Raw genomic sequence first — 19902 nt, 5'->3', positions numbered from 1 at the left:
TGTTGATTATATGTTTGTTCCACACATTTGTTTATTTGTTTTTTTTACTACAAAACCAGTTACCAAGGTTTTTTGATGCCTTAAGGATCAATAAAGTGGATGTGTATCTCATTTTCCTGTTTCCCAACATTGAAGATTACATGTTACTAACTGTTTCCACTATACCTTTTGAGTCTGGAGGCAGTCCTTATGGGACAAATTAACAGTGACTTATTTGGGATGTTGAAGTCCCCAGGGCGTGCAGCCCAGTCATTTACCTGTACTCTTAAATACCAAAAGAAACTAGAAGGCAGGATCCCAGATGAATAAGAGGAACTGAGTATCCACCAACACCGAGTGATATCAGCTGGAGTTGAGGGTGCTTAGCACCTTGCTTTGTGGGTTGATAGAGAAAAAGATAATCCTGGGAGCTCTCTGAGAGTACAAACCTTTACTGGCAGGATAGCACTGAGCTGCCCACCTAGCTCTATGCCTAGCCCCCTACTTGCTATTCAGATAGCAGTAGAGGAAAATCTGCTAAATCAGGTTTTTCAGTCTAATGCTTAATTTCTCACCTGTTTAGTTTGGTGGTTTAGAAAGGTGCAACATAATACAAAATAAATACAGGAACAAAACTATCTTTTTTGTTGTCTAAGTGAAAGGCATTTTCACTGTTATATTGGAAATGGAATTTTATGATACACAAATCATCCACCAAACTAAATCTTCTGAGAGATGTACAAAACACCAAAACGTCTTTTCAGGTGAGTGGGATGAGTAGAATGACGTGCTGAATTAAAGTAAAATATTGTTTATGCAGAAGCATATAAATCTATTTTAACTTGGGAATTGTAACTGAAATTACTGTCTACAAAGAGTTAAGAATATACATTCATTGGTTATGCTAAAAATAGCCCTGTGAGAGATTCTCAGTTGTAACAAGATTTGCATAGTAAAAGAAAAGAAATATGGTAAACAAAATGCAGCTCTCTTTAAAAGAGAGGATTTTGATGCACATAGGCTTCCTGCTCCTTCAACAGCTGGAATACATGGGAAGAATAAAACCAGTAAAACCAGCTGTGAATGAAGCACACTTGATTTGATTGCCCTAGGTCCTTCAGTAATCTGTAGCAGATCCTATACTGAATCATTCTTGAGAGGTAAATTTAAAAAAACAATTGACTTAAAGCTTAATAATGTGTAACAATAGAATATAGAAACATAAAAGCATAAATGAGTGTTTTAAATTTGGTGCAGAAATAATGTTTGTATTTGTCCCTTCATTTGCCTGTCAAATTCCATGCTGTTTAAGTCTCTTCCCATGAGCTGAGAAACTTGTAACACGGATCTCAGCATTTAGTTTTTAATCAACAACTTGTTTTAATAGATTGACTGGAAGTGGAAGGAAAAAAGAGTACAGTTTAAAAAATTAAAGAATACTCTCTATTTTAAGTAATACGGTTTGCATATCTACACTGTTTAATTGATTTTTGTTACTCCCATTATCAGAGGTATCTCAGGAGCAGATTATCTTTGTAACAAGTGATCTCTGTGGGGGAGTATGTACCTGCACCGCCTCAGCACAAGAAATGAATTATGCCTATGAGAGGCACCTGCTCCTACTTTGTTCTGGTAGGGAGAGGGGGTAGGAATTTGTTCCCAGGGTATAGCAGTAGCAAATAGTAACAGTTTACCTATCAAATTAGAAGGGTTGACTGTAAAACTGGGATTAATTCTAAGGGTTCACCAACTCTGTGACCAGGTGTTCTGACTGTGCAAAATAGGGAGTGAGTGCAGGTTCTGTTTACTGCTACAAATCTGTATCCACGGTCTGATTAGTCTGCACATGATTTTAAGTGTTTTGGCTTTTCCCTTGAATGAGCGTGTATAAGTTCTAATGAAGGAAATCAAGATCGTAATCCTCAATGAGCCCCTAAACCTAAAATTTATGTAGTCATGAGCTGAGTTTTAGCCCAGGGTTTCAAAGGAAGTAAAGCCATTTCCAGATCTTGTGTTTTTTTTCCTGTCCTTAAGGATAGTGGATATTCAATTTACCATATGCTGAAAATTTGAGACTACATAGTTAACATGTAGATGTGAGAAGTGGAAAGTATATCCCAATGAATGTGACACACACACCTTCCCCACAGGTTTGTGGATTCCCCAGAGGAGAGGTTTTTGTCAAATAGATTGTCCTGTTCATGTATATGTAATATATATCTGTAGATATCAGAGTTGGCAACCCAAGACTTTTTTTTTTTTTTTTTACTGACAATCGACCATTTTTAGTAAAGCATAGTTTCATGGATATGTTTTACATAATGTAAATGTAACTCTTCTGCCAGGCCCTGGTACCTGCTGCCAAGCACCAGTTAAAAAGGATGACTTCAAATTTTGGGGTGTATTACCAACAATAGTAAATAGTATCAGTAAAAAGTGTGTGTGTGTGTATTTTTTGGGGGGTTGGCAATACTTCTTGGCATTAGCAATAGTTTTACACCATGCTGCCCCCACCCCAGGGGTCCCCTATTCACCCCCACACTCTCATGGCCCCAACTATATCTTGAACTGTACTGCCCTTCAATCCCCCCTTCAGCACAGACCCCCCAAAAACCTACCTGTGACCCACCAGCATTACAGGTGCAGTATGCAGCAGCAGCACATTCCCTAAATAAGTCCTTGGGCTGGATCTGGGCCACAGGAATTTTGTCTGGCTCATGGTGAGTCCCTCAGTCCTGCCTGGCCCAGGCATGCAGCAGGGCTAGGGCAGTGTGGCAGCCATACTCCTTTTCCTGGCAGCCCCTGTGGCAGTGGTTCTTTCTGGCTGCTGCTGCCAGACCCAGCCCCACTGCCCAGGGACCCCAGCCCATCTGCCCTGCACCCACTGCCTTGGGGCAGGATCCGTGCAAGCAGGGCAGCTGGGATGGGACCATGAGCTGGTGGGGAGCAGCAACTGGGAGCAAGATGAGCAGGCAGGGCCTGAGAGTGTCTAGAATTACAGGGTGGGGTTACAGTGCGGGTTTGGGGCCTGGAGCAAAGCTGGGTTCTGCAGGTAGGGGTGTTCAGAGACTGGACAGTGAAGGGCTGGGGCAGAGCCATGATCACCACCCCAAGATCCTGGCCCTGGACACAGTTCCCCACTGCCATGGGGCTGGGGCAGAGCCCTGGTTCTGCAGGCAGGGATTTGTGGGGAGTACATTGTGGCTCATGCTTTTTCTGCCCCATGAACCTGGGGTCTCCATGGAGACTGGCTGGGACCTGTGTGGGCAGGGCGCTCAGCCAGGCAACTGGGATGGGGCTGGCAGGGTGTGGCGTCCTGGAGTGAGAGGGGTGGCTGGAGCCAAGGAGACCCTGGGATCGCAGGGCAGTGACGGCGCAAGGCCAGGGCCCAGGGCAGAGCTGCAGTCCACTCCCCACATGCTCCTGCCTGTGGAACCAGCACCCTTCACAGGAGCATGCAGGCAGTAGATTGCAGCTCTGCCCTGGGCCCCAGCCCCATGCTGTCTCTGCTTTGTGAGCCCGCCCTGCGATCCTGGCCTCGCCCCACACATCCTGTTCCTGAACACCACTCCCTGCCCACCTGCAGCCCCATCCCACAAAGGGAGTTTTGGTGAGTTGTTGTGTGGAAGGGAGCTGGGACAGCTCAGCAAAACTCCCTGTGTGGCACACGGGGCCCAAATAATTGCCCACCCGTGGCCTACGAAGTCCTGAGAGAAGGTTCCCTTCAGGGTGCAGCACTCCTTTTCAGATACCAGGTGATTCTGCTGTGCTTTGTCTGTATGTCAGCTTGCCTTTAGCTTCTTTTTGACCACAGAGGTACAATCAAGCTCTGGTTGCTTGGTGATTTTTATGGATGGCTGAATCTTTTTTATGGATTTTAGACGGGCATATTTAACCTGAATTTTTACTGACTGTGCTTAAATGTATAGCCAGTTGGTAACTCTGGAACATATCCTGTTAAAATGTTTAAAAGTAAATTATGTTTAATTTCAGGAATGCAAGAAAAGATTATATTACTGCCAAGTATATTGAGAGAAAATATGCAAGGAAGAAGCACGTTGACAATGCAGCTAAACTGCATGCTCTTTGTGAAGCAGTCAAAACAAGAGATATTTTTGGATTGGTTCAAGTATATGCTGATGGTGTGGATCTGACAGAAAAAATTCCACTAGCCAATGGACATGTAAGAGTAATACTTTTTTTTTTAAACTGAAATGCTGGCTAGGAAATGCAGCATGTTTTTATTAATGAAAGTGACAAGACTGCAGTTATTTGGTGCCAACTTACTATATCTTTATTCTTGTAAGATGCGTTTTATAGTGGCAAAAGAATATAGTACATGACTTTAATCTCTTTTTGTTATTTCAAGAGACATGAAAACATTTATACCCAAATTAAGAACATTTCAAATAATTTTTTTCTTTAACCGCTTTTATTTCAGAGAAGGAAGCAAAGGTTGTAAACAAGAATTTCTTTCAGTGGGTTTTTGAGCTTATTGAAAATTTAAATGTTTGAATTGATCTAAATGTATGGGGCAGTGGAATTTTATTCATTAACAAAATTGAAAATCCACTTCATGGCATTGCTTGGACTTCCACAGTTCTCATTCATGTGGTATGCTTAAGAAGGCCTCTGATGATTGGACGGTTCAGAAGGTAGTTTGTACTCCTGACTCATGTAGAAAGCAAAATTTAATTGGCTGAGAAAACACAGGAGAAAACTGAGAGGTTAGAAAAGAAAAAAATCACTTTAGGCCAGATCCTACTGCATGTATTAGGCACCTAAACGTGATCCTGTTCTGTCCTAGGCAGAAGTATTTAATACCTTTTTTGACTGAGTCTTTACAAATCAACTCAGCTACCAGATGACGAACACAGTTGACAGCAAAGATAGGGAAGGAGATAAGTACCCTAAAGTAGTGTAAGAACAAGTTAGGGATTACTTGAAGAAGTTAGATACTTTCAGGTTGGCAGAGCCATTTGGGATACACCTGAGGGTACTGAAGGAATGGGCTGTGTTAATTTCAGAGCCATTGGCTGTTGTCCTTGAGAACATGTGGAAGTTGGATGAGGTCCCAGTTGATTGGAAAGGGACAAATATAGTGCCCATCTTTAAGAAAGGGAAGAAGAAGGATTCAGAGAATTAGAGACTAATCTGACCTTGATACCTGGAAAGATCATGGAGCACATTTTTAGGAATCTGTTGTGAAGTACCAAGAGTAGAAAGTGGTTATCGAGAACAGTAATTATGGATTCATCAAGGGCAAGTTGTGCCTGACCAACCTGACTTCCTCCTTTGATAAGGTGACAGGTTCTGTGGCTGAGAGGAGAGCAGTAGATGGTGATATATCCTGGCTTTAGCAAGGTTTTTGACGCTGTCTCCTACTATTCTCATTAAGGAGCTACAGAAATACAAACTAGACGAAAATACTGTAAGGTGGATACAAAACTGGTTGGATCATCATGCTCAATGAGCAGTCCTCAGTGGCTCAGTGTCTAGCTGGGAGGCACTACCTAGTGGGGTTTCCCAGGGGTCTGTCCTAGGTCCAGTAATGTTCAGCATTTTCATGAATGATTTGGATGGTGGGATTGAGTACACACTTAATAAATTTGTGGATGACAGCAAGTTGAATAGAGTTGCTGTCACTTTGGAGGACATGGGTAGGATCCTAAATGAGCTGAACGGATTGGAGAAGAGAAACCAATCAGATAAAATTCAGCAAAGACAAGTGCAAAGTCCTGCACTTGGGATGGAATAATCACATGCATAAATACAGATTGGGGAATGGCTGGCTGGGCTGTGGTATTGCAGTTAAGGACTGAGGAGTTACAGTGGAGCTTAAGCAGAACATGAACCAAAACAAGCCAACAGTATACCAGGTTGTATTAACACAAGTGTCACTTGTAAATAATGGGACCTGATTTTTCTGCTCTGTTCAGCATTGGTGAGGCTTCACCTGGAGTACTGTGTCCAGTTTTGGGCTGCATACTTTAAGAAACATGTAGACAGATTGGAAAGTCCAGCAGAGTGACAAAAAGAGGCCTGGGAAGCATGACATATGATAGGGGTGGGCAAAATATGGCCCATGGGCCGGATGTGGCCCTTGACGCCATTCTATCTGGCCCGCGGGGCTCCTAAAAAATTTAGAAAATTAATATTTATCTGCCCTTGTTTCCTGTCAAAAATGACAGGAACCAAGGACAGTAGGACCCAGGAGAAGCCCAGTGGGCTCCCACAATAGGAGGGCCCGCCTGGCCCTGCCCCCTCAGTCGGAAGCTCCAGTAGTAATGTGGGGCTACCCATGCGGCCCTCGACAGCCTGCCAAAACTAGGTAAGCGGCCCTCCCCCAAAAATTATTGCCCACCCCTGACATATGAAGAAAGGCTAAGAGAGCTAGGACTGTTAAGTTTGGAGAAGAGAAGACTGATGAAGGATTTGATCACTGTCTGAAAATACCTGATAGACAATTACAGAGAAGATGGAGATGGACATTTCTCAGTGGCCATAGGGGTGAGGCCTAGAGGCAATGGCCTCTAACTTCAGGAGAGGAAATTTGGGTTGGAGATTAGGAAGAGCTTTCTGACTATAAGGATGGTCAGGCATTGGGACAGGCTACCTGAAGAAGTTGTGGAATCTCCATTCCTAGAAGTTTTCAAGAGCAGGTTGGATAGACACTTGGCTGTGATGGTTTAGTTAAAGATGATCCTTCCTTGAGCATGGGGCTGGAGGGCCATTCCAGCCTTACTTGCCTACCCTGCTTAAGTCCCTGAAAAAAACAACCCCGTTAATACAAAAGGTGGCAGTTCTTTTCTTCCTTTCTCCTTTTTTTTAAGTTAGTCTTAAGGCTAAGATGACAGCATGCAACAAAGTAGATGCATTAGCTGTTTTTCTTGGTTTTAGCAGGGTAAATAGGATTGCACTTTGGTGTGTGTTACGTGGAGTAGGATCTGGCCCTTAAAGTACTTCAAAACTACGAGCCTTTTAATACTACTCATTTTTGTCATTCTGTGGCTGTTAGATTATGATTTTTAAAACACTGAATCTTTGATGAGAGAATGGTATAAATAAGCTAAAGGCTCTCCATATTGTACCTTGTGGTTACTATTAAGATTCCTTCCACATTTTTTTTCTTAATTTCCCCCTTCCTCCTCAAATCTGAACAATCAGCTGGACAGCTTTTGGATATAGTATCTCACTTTTTCTTCCTACAAGCCTGTATTTCAAAATTTAGACCTCAGTTAGCAAAACACTTAATTGCATGGTTAAGTCCAAGCTTTTTCATCAGACAGTTGAACTCCTGAACATGTACTGTAAGGTCCATTTAGTTCTTGCAGAGGAGAGGTGGACTGGTCAACTTGAGATATAACTTAGAAAACTGATGTTGTATTTACTTAGCATAGTTTTGCAGTCCTGTATGCATATTAAGTCTCTTAAGCTTTAAGAAATTGGCACCTTAGTATAACATAGTTAAAGGTGGTTATAGATTTAAAGCAGCATTTCTCAATCTTTGTGGACTTGAGGCACCCCTCTATAATGTTTATGAATTGAGCAGCACCCAAGTTCAAAAACTATATATTACAGTGCTTACCTCCTTTCAGAGGAGCCAGGCAGTGGGTGGGGGATCAGCCAGGCAGGGACAAGTTTATCCCTCACACATTGCAGTGCCTTTCAGAATATCTGGCAACACCAGTGAGTACCATGGGACCCTGGTTAAGAATCACTGGTTTAAAAGGAACCATGCACAATGTTGTGAAAGCAAAACATGGTAAATATAAATGTCCTTATGGAAAAGAGCACTCTTAAGTAAGCCCAGGAATTTGAAGACAGTAGTCAAGTGTCATGACTCAGTGCCATAGACATAAATCAAGAGAAACACCCTTGATGCTTACAAAGTTGTTCCAGTGTTAAAGTGGTATGAAAGGAAACTAGATCCCACATTTTCTATACAGCTTAACTCGAACAGGATGGAGTAGGGGATTATAGTAGGACCTTTAGGGGGAATGTGCCATTTTGGTGACACAGCAGTAACACATTTAATTTACACCACAGTCATCTGTTTCTCATTAAATAGCCCTGCAAAATTGGGGTGGATATTTTAAATAATGAGGCTGATTTCTGTGCCATAGTGGAGGCATGGGGGTACTGGAATGGCTGTCAGGGATTCTACTCCCTTCCTAGTCTCAGGCAGGAGGAACGGAGCCACTCAGCATCACTTAAGTTGCTAGCTGCATCTCCACAGTTGAATATTTAATTCTCACAGCTGCTGCTGAATTGACAGTCACTTTTGGCTGAACTGCAAAGACCAGTTTGGCAGTGGCTATGACATGGGTTTAAAACTTTGTCTGTGGAGCTGCAGCTAGAGGGGGAGTTGAGGAGTGGATTTTGCCCCTCTTGTATTTGGCTAGCATTCAGCCTTGGTGAGCATGTACTCTGGCAATTAAGAATTTTAGAGCTGTGATTAGCAACTTTTTCCAGACGCAGGCTGGAATAACCCACATCAGGTCAGAGGTGGGTAAGCAGGTGGGTCCTAGGACATACCCACAGCCAGTGCGTCTCTCTGTGGCAGTACAGGGAGAGTGTCTGCAGCCTGAGACCCTACCCCCAAAAGTTGCGGAAACCCCACATGGATGGGCTGAATCCAGTGGCTTTGCAAACCTGAATCTAGCCCATGGACTGTAGGGTGCCAGTCCTTGGTCAGGAAAGTTTTTTTGTTTTGTTTTTTCCCCTCTTCATTCTGTCTTCCCAAAACAAAGTACATGGCTTTGCAGGCTTGTGGTATGTGAGTTAATATGGTGATAATATTCCTGAATTTTATTCTGCATGCGCGTGTGCATGTGCGTGCATGCATGCGTGTGTGTGTGTGTGTGTGTACACTAGTAAAATGTAATATTTGTAATCAATTCCCCAATCTATTTTTGTTATCTGGCATTAAAAAAAAAAGAAAAAACAATTGCTCTTATGTGTGTTTCATCTTAGGAGCAAGATGAAACTGCACTTCACCTTGCGGTTAGATCAGTTGATCGTACTTCTCTTCATATCGTTGACTTTTTAGTACAGAATAGGTAAGTTTACTGTAAGTTATTTAAATGCTGCTTAACACTATGTTGTATCAAGAATTACCATATTTTCTTGAGTTGGACATGCACCTTTTTTTCCACCAGCCTGTCGTGGAAACACATACAGCATACTTTTGGGTCAGGTCAGCAGAAGCTTTTATTCAAAAGAAACTACAGCTGTAGGGGGAAAGTGACATGGATCTCGCAAGCACTTGGAAGGGGTTCCCCCCCAAGAGCAAAATTAGGAGGCTTATATACTTTTTAACAGTCGCTTACAACTCACGTGATCATATAGTGGAATTAGCTAGAAAAGCAGCTATAAACATTACTTCATTACTTCTTTGCTGTTATCAGGATGAGAACTATGGAGGAGACAAAGGGAGAAATAACACTTCCTGCCTGCGCCTGGAAATCAGTTGTACATTCTTTTTGCTATCTTCAAGGCAGTGGTGAGCGAAGCAGTTGCAGAGGAGTTACAAAGAACAAACACTTTCCCTTATCTGTTCTACTGTACAGAGCCAGCAATTCCCCACAAAGCGGTTATGTCATCTTATAACTCATATAATTAAAGTTTAAGGCATTTATTTTTTCTGATTCCACAAGCCAACTGTTGGAAATTGGGGTACACATTATAAGCAAGGGCATATGGTAACAGTATACCTTTTGCAGCATATGCTGCTTAAGCTTGTTATGTGAAAGCAAAAGTAACTCTGCACATGATCCAGAGGGAGCAGAACAATGAGCAGGCTCAGCTCCCTGCTACTCAGTTCATAGACTCATAGAAAACAGGGCTGGAAGGGATCATACGAGGTCATCTAGTCCAGGGGTGGGCAATTATTTCAGGCAGAGGGCCGCTTACTGAGTTTTGGCAAGCCATTGAGAGCTGCATGACAGGCAGCCAGGGACAGATAAATATTAATTTTCTAAAGTTTTTAGGGGTCCCACGGGCCAGATAGAATGGCCTGGCGGACCGCATCTGGCCCGTGGGCCGCATTTTGCCCACCCCTGATCTAGTCCAACCCCTTGGACTACAAGACAAGATCTTATTTTCTTCATTCTGCCTTTCAAAAAAAAGGTGTGCATCATATTCAAGGGCATGCTGTTTATTAGAAGATAGGGTCATTTCAATTTCTGTTTTAACTTAGAAGTCTGCTGTTAAAAATCTAGTTACCTAAGCATCTCTGCTGTGAGAGGCATATTAGCATGTGGTTGGACATGTAATTGTAACCAACCTTTGTTTTCACCAACAGCGGCAACCTTGATAAGCAGACTTGTAAAGGTAGCACTGCTCTGCACTACTGCTGTTTAACTGATAATGTTGAGTGCCTCAAACTGCTGCTGAGAGGGAAGGCTTCTATTGAAATAGGTAAAAGGTTTATGTCTGCTTCCATTTTATATTTATACTACTGCTTGTAGATGGTCTCTGACAAAGTGTAACAGCGATAAATGTAATCATGCAATGTCTACATTTTCCTTATATCATGTTAGCATACCCCATTGTATTTTATCCCTTTTCTTTTCAAAATGATGAAAATACTGATTTCGCTTGATTCAAGTTTAAATAAAGGTTTATATGTATTTTAAACAATTGTTTAAAACACCAGCTAGTTAAAATTTTCTCATATTTATCTGATCTTCTTTAGCTGTGTATATATAATGGAGCTTTCTGGAAACTGGAACATTTTAATACGAGGCATAGCAAGTTATTGCCATGTGAGGAGATTAACCTGAAGAAAAAAGACCATTTGTAGGAATAACTTCATTTAGTTTATGCATTACGTAATTGCAGGTTTTCCTCGTCTTTAATGTGTATGTCACTTATGACACATAACAGCATAACTTTCTTTTCTTACTGAAATATGTAGCCAATGAATCTGGAGAGACGCCACCTGATATAGCTAAACGCTTAAAACATACACACTGTGAAGAGCTGGTAAGTTTTTTACTGTTGGTAGGCTTTTAATAAACAGAATTATTTCTGAATTTTTAATAGTGTACAGCTGTATATTCTGTGAGTATACTGAATATTTTTAAAATAGAATTCTGGCAAGAAAGACTAATGAATTATATAGTCTTAAGTAAAATCTGCATTTCTTTTTAAAGACATTTTGGATACCTTGTGCCTCTCTATGGAATTTGGATGGCTTAGGGATGGGTAATATCATATGTAGATCTTGTCCTCTGCCACCACTTTGAACCTTGCATAGGCTGGTAAAACCTGGTTTAGAAAGATATCAAGTAACTAAATAGGAGTTAGATTCCTAAATTCCATAGAAATCTGTTTGTAAGTGGGTGCCCAAGTAACGTTATGGATCAGGGCTGTAGAGCTAGTGACTTAAGGGAAATGAGTTGTTGCAGTCCAATACCACCTTGGCAAGGTGTCCATCATTTCAAATCTTCTAATGTGGTTAATTTCCTTGATTTGGCTATCAAAGTAGCCAGGCTAGTGCTTGAAGGAAATGAGACCCGAATTATCCTTTCACTTGACTGGTTCCCTTTGTAATATAATTAATGAGTGCTGGTGGGTAGTGAAATGGCAATTTGCCTTTGGTTTACTTGCTCTGTAACTAAACAGAAAACTTCACTACTGTTCAAGCCTATCTTCAGGAACTTTCTGAATACCTGACATTTATATTGGGAGACAAATAATCTTTGCACTTTAAAAAGAGAGAACTTTTTTTCCATACCCTTGAAGAAATGGTATTTTAATTATTCATAATTGCTGTTCATGCCATTGTTGTTAAAAAATCTTTGTTTCTTTAGCTTACACAAGCATTATCTGGAAGATTTAATTCTCATGTGCATGTAGAATATGAATGGCGGTTACTCCATGAAGATCTGGATGAAAGCGATGATGATGTGGATGAAAAATTACAGGTTTGTGTCTGATACTATATAGTCACTTTTACTGCCTAGTAGGATGCAGAATACTACAAAATTAAAATGAATAATAAAATGAAATTGCATTTCCAGCTAATTCCCTGAATTATAGTTCATTCCTCTTTCTCTCCCACCCTTCCCCATCCCCCTGTGGTTTTTGAGTTTGCTTTTGGGAGCAGATGTTGTCTTTAAGGTGTGAATGAGGGCTACTGAACCATTTGTAGATTCTTTCTTTGCCCAAATTTGTTATTTTAGTAATTGAATCATTGCCCTATTTAATTTATTTCACTAGATCAATAGTTTATATATCCAGGACACAAAGCAGAAGCCAATATAAAAGGCAAAAAAGGTGGCTCCACAAAATGCAAGCAATTAATCACAGAATCTTTACTCTGTGAAGTCAGTAGTTTCAATTTTGCTATGACTTAAGTAGAGTTTTCACTTCACTGGAACTAATCCTGTGCATTAAATTTGCCATGTTCATCCATCTTTGCAGGGTTGGGGTTTTTTGGTTCTGAATCCCCTCAGTAAAGGGAATATTGTATTTACTAGAAGCTTAGAAGATGGAATGGGTGACATTTTTAGGTAAAAAGTATCTTAATGGCATAAGAGACTGAATCCTGCTTTCAGAAATTACTTAGCCAGTTAGGGTCAGATTTTTAAAGACATTTTTAAGCATCTACAGGCAGAGACAGACACTTCAAGGGGATTTTGAAGTTCCCAGTGATTCAACTCTCATTGAAACACCAAAAACCTGTTAGGTACCTCAGTAACTGTGAAACTTCCACTAGGTGTTAATCTGTATGCTATGTGCTTTAAGGACCTTTAAGATTTCGGAGCATTTAGGACTTAAAGCTCAGATCCTAAAAAGTATTTAGGCATCAAGCTCCCACTGTTTTCACTAAGAATGTTCTGGAATAAATATCCATTTCCTTCCCTGGAAGATCATGTCTATAAAGATACTGTCTGCATAGGATTCTTATTCTTGGATTTTCACTCCCTTGGCACAAGAGACATGGAACTTCTCTGTCACTTATGGTATTTTGACATTTGAAAGCAGTAGAGTGCCATTAAGTGGGGTGTCATCCCTTTTCAGTGAATAAATGCTGTTTACTGAATGTTTCCCTTGAGTTTCTGCTTGCATATTTTCAGGAATAAGAATGAACTAAGAAGTGGGGATACCTAGGTTATTTGCTCCTGTTCTTTACCAATTCTTGGTAAAGTTTCACAGCGTGCCCTTGTCATTATGTAGCCTTAGGTGTAATTTTTTATTATAATACATACAATGACTTTTTCAGGAGTGTCAAGCATACAGCCCATGGAGCCCTGTGAGCTGGCCCCTGGTGCTGTCCCTAGGTTTAAGCAGACCCACACAGAGCATGGCGTGTGCCAAGTCAGCCCTATGGGCAGGGCCTGGAACAGGCATGACACCTGCCTTGGCTGCTCCAGGACATACTGCATGAGCAGGCGCATGTGGTGCAAATCCCAGAGCAGCTGGAACAGGTGCCCTGTTCAGTGCAGTCCAGTAGGGAGACATGTAGAGTGGATCCCAGAAGCGCCACATGCAGTGCACTCCTAGGTTATACTGCACCCCATATGGTGCCTGCTCTGGGGATGTATATACCACATGGTGACTGCTCCAGCCAGTCTGAGAACTGTGCTGCATGCAGAGCCTGCAAGCACCACATGCAGCGCAGGTCCTTTCCAGAGCAGGCACTGTATGTGGCACAGTACAGCCAGGGCAGGCACTGCATGCAACATGGCGCCTGCTCTGGTTGGCCTGTGATGTCTGCTACAGGCCTCAGCTGGACTGCACCACATGCAGCGCCTGTTCTGGCAGGTCTAGGATCCAAGCTACATGTAGCTTGGATTCCAACTGGCCGAACCTGTTACTGGATCTGGTATGCTGGGGAGAAGGGAAGGGTCCGTGGGCTCAGCTGTCCTGTGGGGACAAATAAGTTTAATACGCCTGGACTCCATTGCTCTCCTTTGTACAAAGAGCATTGAGAGTGTCCAGTGAAAAGAACTGTGTAGGAATGGAGCAGCATGGTAGTCAGATTCGTGTTGCTACATAGACTTATCTTTTTACTTATGCAAACCTTGCTGCTAGCCTGGTACATTATGATTTGTATTTGATGTATTCAGGCATTTCTGCCATAATCAATACCCTAGTTTTTTCTTGTTCCATTTATCCTTGTAGCTCTGGTGCCACTTGGCCTTGGTGCCATGTTTTTCAGTTGTGTCACCTCTTCTGTTTTTTGGCTGGACTTCAGCTCCACCTCTGAGGAAATCATTTGGTACTCCGCAGTGAGGCTAAAATAATAAAACTAGTATTTCACTGCCCACTATTAATAGGCTTATACTACTGGGACTTTTGAAAGAAGATTAAGGGCTATTAATCACAGACTAATGTCTGTAAGTACATTGACTGTGCTGCTGAATATTGTTGCAGTTAGGTTTGCCATGGGCCATGTCAGAATTCTGTTTATAAATGACAAGCTGTCAGATGGAGTTATCTGTAAAGAAGTCAAATAGTTTTTGTAATTACTGATCATAAGGGTCGCTTCCGAAATTTTGTTTTTTAAAGTTGAGAAGTGTGTCATAAGTGAATATAAAATAGTCTGAAACCTTCTCCTTTCTATTAAGTGAAGGTGTGGCTTAGTATAATTGGCTTCCATTAATGACTTTTATAACTGTTTTATAACCAGTCAGAGTGCTGTGCATTGATAGTCATATTTGACTAATCCAGTCTAATCATAGGATATATTCTGAGGAAAATAGCTCGCTTGTTCTCTGTACTATCGGTATAAATGTGTATTTAGCATAAATACTAATGCTCTAAATGACTCTTTAACATTCACACCCACAGTTCACCAGCTGTGTAACCTTATTTCTAAAGGCACATTTGTATTTTCTGAGCTATGGAATGTTACGAATACAATTTGGTCATGTGCTGGGCATACGAATCCTCAACTGTATCTATTATAATTATTAGAGCACAATAATTACAATGATTATCACTGCAATGAGAAAAATAATGCTGAAGTTTATATAGCAAACAGATTACATTCTGCAAGACTCAGAGTAAACTAAATGGGGCACTTTTGCTTGTGTGCATGGGCTGAGCGACATTGTCCCAGCTGTCCATCAATCACGTCCCTGAACTGAACTGGTTTGTCCTTTAGTAAGCTGATGAGAGGCTTGGGCTCATATACTTACCATGGACCATTGTTAAAATTTTACCAACCCATTTTCAAAAACATATTTGTTGTGTAGGAGCACATTTTTCATTGGGCTTATTAGGCTGATCAGTCCCACAGATATTTCTTTAAATTCAGACCAGGATTCAGATTTAGACCAGGATTCTGTGTCGAAATCTGACCATGATGCTCCTGCATCATAGCAAATGCATAAGCGCAATCATTTTTTGTTTGAAATGCAATCTAAATTTAAAACTCAGTGTATACAGTTGCTTTGTAGTCTGACAAAGAAGAAAGAACAGCTTGAAATCTGCATCTGTTTTCAGGCAAAATGCTTTTAAATGGAATTAAGCTTTTCTAAATAAAAATTCTGACCATCAGGACTTGGAGCTTTCTAGAAGTGCTTTAAACTTTTTTTTTACAAAATAAACCTAGTCCATATGATTGCCAAGGTAACCTCCCATATGTGAAATGAGTGTAAGTTAATGCAGTTCTTCTACGGAGGCCTAGTCCCCACTTACCTGCCTCTGGTGGCAGACACCAGTAATCACCACCCAGCTACCAGAACATACATAGCTACAAGCCTCTACTAGTTCCCTTTTGCAGCAGCTGTGCTGTCACAGTGTGGCACACACTCTAGGAAAAGGCCGTGGCAACTGGCAAAAGTGAGGGATTGTCTATGTGCCCCTTGTGCTCACTTGCAGACAGTGGCAGAAATCTTATGCATCTCAGCTATCGCTTCTCAGTACTCATAAGATGCCAAGAGTAAAAAGAGTTCAAAGTCTTGTAAATAGTGCTGCTTCTGCAAAGAAGTCTGATCAGTTGTGCAGTGCTGTTTGGTAAAAATTTGAGTAGTTGTAGGTGACCTTTATCTTAGTGGGCAAATTGAAAACAAAGGCTAGATAAGAAGCCTCAGTAGCCAGGAGACTGAGAACGATTACTGCTTTTCCTTCCTGCTACCCATTAAAGCCTGAGGAGCTTTTGACTTAGCATTAATTTTACTACATGGTGTCTGATATAAAAGATGGAACAAAGTTCAGTGAGACCAGCCTCGCAAGACTCTTAGTAGTTTGTAGTATGAGGCAGTGTCTTTTCATCTGGTTGCTGCCCCTGGTCAATAAAACAACTCCCCTTAAACATCTGTCTCTATCTAGTAGCTTTAGCTTTCTGGCTGTTAGGTATTGGGCCTGGATGCTGGAATCAGCCAGAGGAGAGCTACATTACTGACTCACTATATGACTTTGGGTAAATCTTATTCTCTCTGCACGTTTGTTTTCACTCATTCTTTTTTAGTCTTGTCTGTTTAGGTTGTAATTACTTGTGGTAGGGAGTGTCTGGGATCCCAATTTCAGCTGGGGGCACCTTTGTGTTACCATAATGCAAATAGTAAACAGGTGGTGGTGATTATGATGAGAACAAAATGACACCAGAAAAAATGCAGGAAGGTGTGCTATGAAATGCAATAGAAGAAGTAAGGGGAACACTATTGGAGCAAAGATAGGACCAAAAATACAAGAGATTAAGGAAGGAAGTATTAAGCTGCTTTTTAAAAGCATTGCAGAGTGGAGTGAATTAAATGGGACAATTTTGTTAAAATTAAACACAGACACAAAAATCAGTGCGCAAGAGTTTTGTTCCTTTAAAACTGCAAGAGGGGAATGTGGCTTTACTGGGTAGGTTGGTCAGGGGTGGTGGTGACATAAGTGCAATATCTTTCAAGATGTAATAGTTATAAACTTCTAACTAGCATGTGGTAGTTAGTCCTGCTAAATATATTTAAAGCAAGCAGTATAATATCAGCATGTAATCTTTTGTTGTTTTTAGCAACCCAGCCCTAATCGGAGAGAAGACAGGCCTGTCAGTTTCTATCAGCTGGGATCAAACCAACTTCAGCCTAATGTAGCATCTTTGGCAAGAGATGCAGCAAATATTGCTAAGGATAAACAAAGAGGTTTTATGCCTAGTATATTACAGAATGAAACCTATGGAGCAATACTCAGTGGTAGTCCACCTCCCATTCAGCCTGCAGTACCTGTTACAACAAGCGCACCTCCCCTACCTCCAAGGAATATTGGCAAAGGTACTAACGCTGGAAAATATCATAGTATTTTAGAAGAAATGGGATCATAATATTTTTTCTTACATTTTGAAGATTTGTTTTACAGTTCCGTTGCACAGGTAGGTATTAGAGCTATTTTTTGATGACTTTTACGTTTGGGATGAATCTGCAGAACATATTCCAAGCTTGATTTTCATTGTACATGGTAGTGAAGGAAGGAAGTAGTCTGCATTGTGCTTCTGCTATACAGAACTGCTATACATGCAGAACTATTCTGCTATACATGTCTACAAACAATTGATGAAGCTCACATGCACTTATAAGAAGTGAGTAACAGATCGGGTGATTTAGAACAGAAAGAGCCTTCTGCATATGTGCCATCTTTCATTACGTTTACTTCATGAAGGTTTCCATCTCCCAGGTAATTTTAATCAGTTTTGAAATTCTTTAAGTATCTAGCGTGTGTAGTAATATTTCTTCTTAAAAATGCCTGGCCAGAGGAAAAGCATGCTGCATAATGTGAAGGAAGTTTAATAGTGATAACCTTGCAGAGACTTTTCTGAGATCTGTCCTAGGAAGTGTTGAAATGAAAGTAAAATATAAATAGTACAACAATTTGAGTAATTGGGTGGTTGAGTGAGTTGGTAACTGGCCAAAACTTAAAACTGTATCAATACTCGTTATCAGGGATTCTGGCTTTCCCTGATTAAAAAAAAAATAAAAAAATTGCAAGGTCTCTGATAAAATATTGCAAGTTCCCTGCTAAAAACCCCCAAAGCCTGTGATTAAAATGAAAGGCCTCTCACTTCCCCACCCCCTCCCCCACAGTCCCTCCTTGGCCCTGCTGGTGCCCCATGACTCTCCCTTCCCTCCCCCCTCCCCTGCCCCCTGCCCTTGGCAGGAAGTGGCAGTGGCTGCTGAAGTGAGCAGAGCCCAACTCCCCACTGCTGCATGAACTCCTGGGGGGCAGCGGGGACCTGTGCCCCCCAGATTTGTGCATGGGGTGGGGGCAGGCACAGGCTGCCTGCTGTGGGCTTGGGCTCCTGCCCTGCTGCCATCCCCTGGGGCCTCCACAGATGAACCACTCATGGTCCCATCCTGCTCCCCACCAGGACCCTGCGGCTGTGCATTGCAGCCCCAAGCCTCATGCACTGTTTGGCTGAGCAGCAGCCTCAGCCCCAGGCATGGCATGCCCTTCCCAACTCCCTCCCTATGGGGGCCTCAGCCCCCTCCCCCCCCCCATGGGAGCTGCTTTTTCATGTGCATATATGTGTACATGGTGCGCCCTGCCTGGCCACCCTCCTCCCACCCCCTCCCACTCTTGCAGGCTGGAACTCTGTCAGCCTGCAGAGAGCTGTTTGCAAAACTGCAAAATCCATGGGTTTGTCCTGTAAAATGAGAAATCCACGTTTGCCTCTGGTAAAGGGTAAAATCTGCAGTTGACTCCATTTTTCCATGGGAAACAGAAAACCCGGATCCTTGCTCATTCCCTTTTTCCGAAGGTCTGTGCAAAATGAATAGGCCTCAGCCCTGTTCATAGGGCTTGTAAGTAATACAGATACTTTTATTACAAGAGCTACTATTACAGCCAAGGCTGGACTTCCCTCTTACTTTAAGATATAGATCATGATGATGCAACAACCTGGAGAAATTTTTCAGTGCGTATCTTTATATATTGCACTTGTTTGGTGAATAAGAATCTATGTTTTTTATGCCTTCAGCAATCTGGCATCTTTCCTGAATACCAATATATTTAAAACATATAAATGCCAGTAAATACTGTTACACATATGTAAGGCCTTTTATCCTACAGAAGTTTGGACTTGTGTTGGGATGTGTGTAGAAGACTTATCTGCCCTGTAAGAGTCAGCTTGCCCTCTGTAGGGGAAACTGTCCTTTTCTTGGGATTTGACTTTATTAACGGCTAGATAAACAATAAGATAGCATAAAGTACATAACTGACTGGATACAGGAATGGTTTCTGGCCCTTTTTTGGAAGTGTAAGGGTGTTACCAAAGTTAGAGTACAAGACTTGTACTCTAGACTTGAGGTTGGATGATCACCTGTCTGGGGTCTTGTGAACCCAGCATTTATTTCTGCCTGTGGCAGGGGGTCAGGCTAGATGATCTGTTCAGGTCCCTCCTGACCCTAGCTACTATGAAACTTGATATAGTATGGGTTTTATCTGGTCTGGCAAATTGTGCAGCTGTGGTATGAGCTAGCTCAGGGTTGCATAATTTTGCATTTCTAAAAAGGATGGTAAGATACTATAGGAATGGGAGCACCCAGTTTGGAATACACTTCGACTAAACAATGGACGTGACTGGTAAATTAAAGTAATGATTTTGTTCTTGGACCAAATTTTGTTCCTGAGCACCAATAGCATTTTACCCATTGCCACTTAATTAAATGACCAACATAATTTTTTTTTTCTTGCCCTCACCCACACCTAAAACTGTTAGGTATTAGTGCAATGCTGTTTATGCCAGGAAAACATTCCTCCTGGGTTAAAATAAAAATATATTAGCAGTTGGTTTCATTAGCCTCTTTTATTTTGCTCGTCTAGTTGAACATGTTTTGGAATTATTACTGATCCTGTTTCTTATTAGCTGCTTTTATTGTTATTGTTATTATTATTTTACTCCTAATTTTAGAATGCTCTTCAAATCTTCTAATCCCTCTGTGCCTACACTCCATGAAAACTGATGCTTTTACCTACTTCATATTT

At 41.5% G+C, this 19902-nt stretch overlaps 1 protein-coding gene across 2 annotated transcripts in view; it reads left to right on the top strand.

Annotated features, from left to right (window-relative positions):
- The window catches only part of ASAP2 (ArfGAP with SH3 domain, ankyrin repeat and PH domain 2), a 159814-nt gene that overhangs the window by 127569 nt on the left and 12343 nt on the right, over positions 1–19902 (top strand). For both annotated transcript variants that reach the window (XM_014597309.3, XM_014597308.3), the window contains exons 17-22: positions 3973–4162; positions 8956–9041; positions 10286–10401; positions 10901–10968; positions 11799–11912; positions 16940–17195. In XM_014597309.3, coding sequence (XP_014452795.1) covers positions 3973–4162; positions 8956–9041; positions 10286–10401; positions 10901–10968; positions 11799–11912; positions 16940–17195 — 830 coding nt within the window. The remainder of the gene's footprint in view (positions 1–3972; positions 4163–8955; positions 9042–10285; positions 10402–10900; positions 10969–11798; positions 11913–16939; positions 17196–19902) is intronic.

This window comes from Alligator mississippiensis, chromosome 1 (genome assembly GCF_030867095.1).
Source record: "Alligator mississippiensis isolate rAllMis1 chromosome 1, rAllMis1, whole genome shotgun sequence".
In the NCBI taxonomy this organism is placed as follows: domain Eukaryota; kingdom Metazoa; phylum Chordata; order Crocodylia; family Alligatoridae; genus Alligator; species Alligator mississippiensis.
The sequence above is the reverse complement of the archived record's forward strand: the minus strand, read 5'-3'. Positions and strand labels throughout refer to the sequence as shown.